This window comes from Jatropha curcas, chromosome 10, assembly GCF_041381405.1.
Source record: "Jatropha curcas cultivar XTBG-Jc1 chromosome 10, XTBG_Jcur_1.0, whole genome shotgun sequence".
NCBI classification, from domain to species: Eukaryota; Viridiplantae; Streptophyta; class Magnoliopsida; order Malpighiales; family Euphorbiaceae; genus Jatropha; species Jatropha curcas.
This window is the reverse complement of record NC_143160.1, coordinates 15,585,383-15,593,945: the sequence shown is the minus strand read 5'-3', so window position 1 is coordinate 15,593,945 and position 8,563 is coordinate 15,585,383. Positions and strand designations below refer to the sequence as shown.

The window sequence follows — 8,563 nt, the reverse complement described above, 5'->3', positions numbered from 1 at the left end:
CTAATGATCTGGACTTTATTCAGGTAGTTGTACCATATCAGCAGAGGAGACTGCTTTTGCCTGAGCTTTTCTATGATATGTACTACCTCGGAGAGAGAGTGTATGAGTAGGAGTTTGGTGCTATGTAGAGGAGAGTCTAGCACGGAGCGCCGTATTTTAGATGGCGACTTGTAAGATTAAAGAGAGGATTGCTACTGAGCGAAACGGTACTCCTGCTACTTAGCATCTTGTTGATTTTATACCTAAGGCCTATGAGGCTTTTGCTCATACTAAGTTATTGGTATGTGTACCTTCGTCAGTCGATGAGAAGCCGGCTACAGAGGAGGATAGGACTATTGGAGATGAGGGAGATGCCCCTTCCTGAGTAAGTATTGTACTACTTCAGTATTTGTCCGAGTACATCATTTGATTATAGATTATTCATGCTTTATTACTGTAGTAGTAGCGCATTAAGAGAGGATCGGATTTTGAGGTGTCGGACACTACTGTCATAGTCAACAAACTAGACTTGCCCTAGGAACTTCTTTTACATTCATATCTGCACGCACAGGATTGACTACACAAGGTATGCTAAGCATTCAAATAGTGAGCCCCTATCGGATGATTCCTCCTAGTTGTACTATATAAGTCCCACCTTATTTGTTTAAAAAGTTTTCTCATCTTTTAACTGACTGATGCCCCTGTCTTATTCTTCAGGTGATCATTGAAGACTACAATGAAGTGAGTCAACTGTTTAAGGTGGCAAGGCTCAAGCTTGCAACGACAATGCTCTCCAATGAGCATACTTCTGTAAGTATAAACAAAAAGAAAGTGTGCTTTGAATGTCATAAATGCACGATATGTATTACTAATGAATCTTAAAACGGATGCAAATAGCAAGCATGACGACGAGAGGTCGAGGACGGGACAATCGTGGAGTTAGAGCTGGGCATGGCATCAAACACAGTCGTAGATCAGTTGAAGTAGAAGAAGCCAACAATAACGAGACTGAGGACTCAGAGGAGATAGCCTTATACATGTCGTAGTGCAGCTTTTACCTCTTTTGTTATTCTGCTTTCCTTTCTCGTTCTTTTTTGTTAAATGAACATTTGGAAAATTTTGTAGAAGAAATTTAAATATTATGATCTATTTACAAACATCCATTTCTAAATTATACCATATATATGGTTGCGCCATGAATTATTGCAGACTACTTGTGGATTTAAAAGAAGTAATTACACATAAGGAAAAAAATTTCACTACTGTCTAACATGAAGTGGCATGCGCCACTATTACTATGGCTGGCGCCACACATAGTGGCGTGCACCACTATCAGCACAACGGCTGACAGTTGTCAAAATTATCCTTTACTTTTGCCTACAAAAGGCCCACAAGGTACGAGTGCGCTTTAAAAGCTTATTTCCTCTTAAGAACATGACCTAACTCAAAAAAACCCCCCAAAAAACTTCATTTCTTCACTATTTCCATATGGATCAAACTATAGCGCCCATGTATAGAGCCTTATTCCACAGTCTCGCTCGGGCCGATTGGGATATACTCTTACCCTTTGAAGCTGGATGGGCTGAGTTACCTTTGAAATTTTTAAGTCTAACCCAGGTTATCAAAAGATTAATAAAACATTTTGACAATTCAGATAACTTATTTCGGCACAATGACTTCGAGATATATCCCTTGTTCAAGGAGTTCACCACCATTTCTAGCAGCATACCTGTGATTGAAGAGATACCCACGGTCCCTCTACTAGATATTGATCCAGCTTCTCTAATTCTTCTAATATTTCGCTTCTCAACTTATGAGATACTGACTTATGAACTTAGAGCCGATGTCGTGACTCTGCGACCGGTGGTAGAGCATGCCTTGAGGATGGACCATGCTAGTTCTAGACGCTCAAATTTTGCCCCCAAAAGGTTCAGTGATGATACACATTTTTTTTTGTATAAAATTGGATTAGGTTCCAGATCGCTTCAGTTTTCGGACCAATGGTCCGAGGCTGAAATTATCTACGTGTTTATCCATTTTTACTTTTTTGGATTACTAGGCGTTTCGCGATGAAACTGGGCCCGAGAAACGCGTCGAGCCCACCCGGCATACTTTTTGATGCACCGTTTTGTGTGCCACTAGGTCCATTTTAATAAAAATGGGCCCAATCCTGTTGTAGGCCCAGTAGTGGCATTTTTGCCACATCACCCTAAATGGGGCCACCCCACCCTCAAATGTCTATAAATAGACATTGGGGGATGAGCCTTAAAGGGAGGATTTTTGGTAGCTTAAGGAAACTCTTGAAATTCCAAAACTCAGTTTAAGAAATCAAAGGAAACCATTATTTCTCTTTGTTCTAAGATTGTGATCTATTGATTCTTTAATAAAAAAGCCCTTGGGCATATACTAGAAATCCCAAAAACACATTCTTAATCTTCAATCTCAGATCGTTGGATCAAGGACTGAGGAAGTTGGGTTCCTTCATACATTGCTATTTAATCTTCAAACGAATCTCCAAGAGGTAATTTTTGAGAACCTTAAACTCATTTCTCGATCTTTTTCTTTTCCTTTTCAGCCTTTTAAAAATCTGTTCTGGGTTTGGTTGGGAGGGAAACCAAGGATCAGCCACAAAAGGGTTTCTATGCCTTTATGGTGTGCGACCTAAGTTACTGGCGTAAGCCACTACGTGTGGCGTGCGCCATAGGCACGTGGCTCACGCCACATGGGCCTAGGTTCCCCTGTTTTGCCCTGTTCATGCCAGAAGCCTTTCTGAACTGGAGAAGGCCCTACGCCACTACGTGTGGCATGCACCATATCATTGTGACACACGCCATAGCTCCTTATGACACAAGACCCTTCGATTTAGAGGTTCTGAATGTATAAAAACTCAATAAATGTCCCGATTAAGAGATCTAGAGACCTAGCTCCAATCCTAAAGGATTTGGGTTGTGTATTTGGTCATAGATGGATCAAATAAACATTAAAATAAGGTCGAGGGCTGTGATTGATGGGTTTGTTCATCTTCTTGGATGAACATCAAGATCATGAGCTTAAACCTTGATTAACCTTCAATTTTTTGCCCTTTGATTATTGTTCTTTACATTACAAGCATTTTACGTTTCTGTCATTTAATTTCACGTTCTCTAACTTAACACTTTATAATTATTATTGTGCTAACCGTACCTCTAACATGCATCTTACTTTCATTTTAATGAATGCCTAAGTGTGAGTAGTTGGGAATGTATGTTCTATTACCCTATTACTATTGTTAATCGTTGTTTAAATGTTGTTTGTTAGGATCTTCCATTTCTTGATGTGTTTAATTAATTATTGTTGCAAAACATACGAGATCCTAATGGATCTCGTTAAAGCTTTTTTGTAATGTTAAATTGGGTTTGGGAAATTTGGGGTGCTTGTAATGTTAAATTGGGGTGAGGGTAGATTGTATTATTAGGATGGTTTTGTAACTCTTTTCTCCTCCCTCCTTTGTGTATGCTTTAAGATTCATGTTTGTTATGCTTACAATGATTTGTGTGAATGACATAGTTTTTGAAAAATTGCATTAAAATCGTTTTACATCTCAATTAAAAATTAATCTCATTATTAATTATTATGAATTTTTGGAGATTAATCGGGCAAAATGTGTGCCTAATACCTTCCCATTTCTTACCTAACTCCCGAACTCGTCTCTAGTTTAAAACCAGATTAGTTGATTCCAAAGAATCGGCTAATTTGAGAATTTTCCCTAAATAAGGGTCGCGACTCCAAAATAAAACTCTTAACCAAAGTAAGAGAACCCTTTTTTCCAAGGATTAAATGGGTTTAATAAAAGAAAACCATTTTACTAAATAAAAGAAATTAAGCACGTTTGATTCGGTTCTTTCCAAACCACTTTTGGGAAAAATCATGCTTCCTCAGCCTAGCAACTACACTAGGCATCGAACTTAGAATCTCTGTTTTTGGTTTTGGATTCAAATAAGTGAGTTGACTCCAAAGTTGAACTATTCACAATCTTTAATAATATTATTAACTTGAAATTGACTTTATTATTCGTACTTATAAATGTCATTGATGCATTTATTCTCTTCTTAATCTCCTTTCTACCCTAAACTCTAAATATGGTATTGGGGATTGTGATCCTTTCACTCTACTCGACTGTTGGGATTCACCACTAATATACACCACCCATAAGTCAAGTACTATTTGGTATATCAAAAGAATTGGCACAATCCGTTATTACCTTTTGTTTAGACCCAAAGCAAAAGGGAGGAAACAACCAATTCTCGCTTATGGAAGTCAAGACTTAATAAACCCGACCTAAGCTCATATAATTGACCCTAGTTCCTTCCTCTAGGTTCACCTTAATAAAGTATGATTATTGCATTTATGTAATAAATGCGAGAGATGACGGTCCAAAACCCATGATGGTTTATGGGCGCAACCTATATTTCGTAGGGTTAGAAGAGACTTTGACCTCAAATAATGTGTGGGAGATATAAGGGTGGAGATCATGCATTTCCCAACTCCCATCCCCTTTGTTTGTATATAATTGCTATGCTTGTGTCATGCTTCATCCATGCATCATTTAACTTGTTTTCTTATAGCCATTTAGGTATATTCTATCATGGCTCGATCCCGACGCTCAAAGCGCCAAAGGGCGAAAGACTTAAGAGAGGTGTTGGAAGCAAAACGAGCCAAAAGAGCTCTTTCCAATGATGACTACAAGGTTAAAGCCTAAATGCCTAAGAGGGAAGCTCCTCCGATTCTAACTCCAACGAAGGAAGACCATTTAGAAGAGGCTCATCAACTCTTGCTTGAAATAAAGCAAGCGCAACTCGAAGCCATGACTCTCTTCTAAGGTGTGGAGGTGCGATTCACGCTCATGCGCAATATCACCAATCGTCTTGTGGAAATTGGACACTTGACTCTAGAGGATGCAAAGCCATATCAAACCTCTTAGGCTTTAAGGTTTAAGAATTGTAAATATTTAGTAAGGGCCTCAAAAGAATAATTAATGTAAAAATTCGACTTTTGGGAAAATAATGAATAAGAGTCGATTTTTGAGCCGAATATTATTTATGCAAAAAAAAAGAATAAATAAAAAAAGAAAGAAAAAATCTCAAATAAAGGACCCTACTCAAGTATTGTCACGCTTGAGGCAAAAAGAAAGGGATAAAAAAAAGAATAAGCATAAAATCATTATAAGTATTTGGATACAAAATAGGGCACGTTTTGCTCCTAATAGTACTCAAAAGCCCTTCTCCGATTTTGGATTTGAGCTGTTGTGATAAAGCCATTATGGAATATTGCATTAGTTGCATCTCATGATGTTGTGATTGTATGATCACATTGTTGTATGTCATTTTATTTTCATGCATCCATGCATACATGCATTATGTCGTGTTTGCTAACATCTATTTTTACAGTCAAGATTGCGCCTCGCAAAGATAGAGCTCCATAAGAAGCCAGTTTGTTAAGAGTGGACAATCGCCTAGTTAGAGTTGAAGAACCTTTGACCCCCTTTGATTTGCCTAATTCTGCACCTACCAGTTCTTCGAGCTTTCGCTTTGAGATTGAGCACTCTCCAATTCAAAAAGATTTGCTAGTTCTAGCTTCAACTTCTGCTGATAGAATGGCTGAGCCAAGCATTCCCGTTTCTAAAATTGAGAAGATTGAGAAAATTATTGCAGCTGGCCTTGAACAGCTCCTACAAACCAATAAGGGTAAAGAGCAGGTGGTTATCGAAGACAAAGAGCCCAAAGCTGAGTGTGAAAGAAAGGAGCATATTGGTGACACTTGACAAGACAATGAATTTTTATCAAAGAAAATGCCGACGAGGAAATTCGAGCCAAAGCCAATGGTATCGAAAAAGTTTGACAAGTTTGATAAAAAGCTCAAGAAGCTGCATGTATTCATGAAATCCAAGGGAATAGACTAATACATGGACATAGATGATGATGATGATGATAATGAAGAGTTGGAATTGAAGGAAGCTACCTAATGATGTATTGAAGTCGAAAGTGGCCAAGTATGATGGAAATGGTGACCCGAAGGTGCACCTCATGCAATATCAGTCGATTATGAAATTGGCGGGTCTGTCGTCAATGAAAATTTTGAAGATCTTCCCAATGTCCTTAACAGGATCTGCCCAAACTTGGTATTACAATCTCGACAAAAAAGTGAGAAGAGATTGGAATGAGCTTACCACGGTTTTCCTCAAAGAATACACCTATAACCTCCCAATGAGCGTTGATTTGAGAGATTTAGAAGCGATTGTGCAAAAACAAGATGAGGCCTTTACAGACTATATGGCTAGGTGGAGAGCCAAGGTCATCCAAATAAGGAACCATCCAGACACCAAGGAGCATATCAAGATCTTTATAAAGGGAACTCCGCCAACCTTCCGTGAAAAGCTGTATTATATGCCACTGACTGAGTTTTCTGAAGTGTATAAGGTGGGGACTGACATCAAAGAGAAGATTAGAGAGGATAAGAAGTATGGAAACCGTGCCGAAAATTTTAGTAGATTTGGATTCCAAGGGTCAAATTTATTAGCCAATACCCCAAGCACCAACAAGAACACCACAGCTGCCACTCTAGATTTGAGAGCTACCAACGTGCCAATTAGAAGATTTTCTAATTTTGGCACCCCTCTCTCTAGAGTCTTTGAGAAAGTTAAATCAGCGAGTCTGTTACAATTGCTTGCAAGGAGACCTCCTCCGACAATTCTGCCAAAGAATTTTGATCAAAATGCTTATTGTCACTTCTATCGAAGTAAGGGCCACAACACTGATAATTGCTTACGTTCAAGGCATGAGATCCAAAATCTAATAGGTGATGGTAAAGTGACTAATCCTGAAAAGTCTTGGCCTAGCACGAGGACTAATCCACCCCCTAATTTCAGAAACATGCCGCCACTTAAGAATCTCAACACGGTCGAGTCTAGCAAGACTTCGGAGGAGATGCTGGCCGAATTTGAAGAATAAAAGGAGGAAAGAGAGAGAGAGAGATGTTGTTGGAATAGATTTATGTTATGGTGCTGAATGTTTGGGACAGTGATGAAGAATGGTTAGACCAGACCGAGGAGGTTTGGGTAGGAAGCGATGATAAGGTAATTGTACATCTCATTACTCTGGACATATGAAGTAGTGAGGAAGAGGAAGAAGTAAGAACCGTAAGCCACTTGACTCAAAGTGGTCGGATCTATCAGCCAGATATGATCAAGCCTTAGGATGAAAATGAAAAGGCAACCTCATCGGGTGTCCCAAAAACTGATACTGAAGATGACGCTTTGATTAAACAAATGAAGAGAACTAATGCAAATGTAAGCATGTGGGACTTGCTAGTATCGTCAAAACAACACTGAGAAGCTTTGCTAAAAGCAATGGTGGAGATTCCTGTTTCATCATCTATTTCTCTAGTTGATTTTGTGGGGTTAGTCCAATATAATCCCCTCACTATCACTTTTTCTAATGACGAACTTCCTCCTGAAGGAAGGAATCACACCAAGGCATTGTTTATTAAGGCTAAGGTTAGTGAGAGAGTTACTGGAAATGTGATGATAGATGACAGGTTAGCCCTGAATTTGTGTCCTTTGAAGTTGCTTTCCAAGTTAAAGATGGAACTGTCTGATTTGGAACCCTCAGATGTTATGATTAGAGCGTATGATGACTCCATGAGGCAGGTTAAGGGTATTTTCAAAATTGTGGTTAAGGTGGGGCCAATAGAAAAGGAGACTGATTTCATTGTAATTGACATCCCCTAACTTTTGCCATACTCTTAGGGCGCCCATAGTACCAAGGAGTTCCATCAACGCTACACCAAAAGATCAAGTTTCCTTTCAATGGCGAAGTCATCACCATTCCTGCGACCAGTGAAAGGAGTGTAGCTACGCTTAATATGGACAACCAAGTAATCCTCCTACGGACCAATTTTCATATTGCTGTTTTGAGCACTGACATATGGCCTACTGCCTCCAGCATCATGAAGAGAATGAACTACGAAGAGGGGAAAGGGCTAGAAAAGAATCAGCAAAAGGCATTACAAAGCTACCTGAGATCCATACTTAGAGAAACTGCATGGGCCTGGGGTACAAAATTGGGAGCCCATCGCAGAATGCATATGGCTGGTTAGACATGGATGGACGATTCGTCCGTTCGAGTGAGTATTCCTCTATATATCTGCTAATAGAGCCTTTTGAGAATAAGGGAAAGACACATCCCAGTCTTGAAATTTTTACGGATGTGATTGACATCTTGGCGGTTGAGCCCAAGGAACCAAAATATGAATCAGAGGAAGAGCAAAAAGAAGAAGTGAGAGAACCCGAGAAAGAGGGGGTTGAAGGGCCACAAGTAGCTAAGGAGGAAGAGAAGAAGAAAGAAGACAAGAATAGGGACAAGCTGCCTAGGTCAAGGAAGAGGAAGATAATTAAAAGAAAGCAAGCACCAGCAAAGAAGAAGAGGACCTTGCTGAGCAAATTCTGAAAGCAATAAGGGCCTGTATCGCGGAAAGCTTTGGGGAAGCTGAAGCCCCTACTGATGTGTTTATTTCTGTTAGAGATGAATCTGATTATAATGAACTGTCC

General features: G+C 39.4%; 1 protein-coding gene across 1 annotated transcript; it reads left to right on the top strand.

Moving 5' to 3' along the window:
- Positions 1-5,806: 5,806 nt before the first annotated feature.
- On the top strand, positions 5,807-6,965 carry LOC149493178 (uncharacterized). The gene is made up of 2 exons (XM_089715433.1): positions 5,807-5,887; positions 5,994-6,965. Exons 1-2 carry the CDS (start codon positions 5,807-5,809, stop codon positions 6,963-6,965), a joined length of 1,053 nt encoding a protein of 350 aa, XP_089571559.1.
- The last annotated feature ends 1,598 nt before the right edge of the window (positions 6,966-8,563 follow it).

What these genes read in the sequence shown, in the direction of transcription:
- LOC149493178 (XM_089715433.1), top strand. Translation starts at nt 5,807, where the DNA reads ATGCCGACGAGGAAATTCGAGCCAAAGCCAATGGTATCGAAAAAGTTT. An exon ending in AAAAGCTCAAGAAGCTGCAT is followed by an intron (nt 5,888 to 5,993) that starts GTATTCATGAAA and finishes GATGTATTGAAG; the next exon opens with TCGAAAGTGGCCAAGTATGA.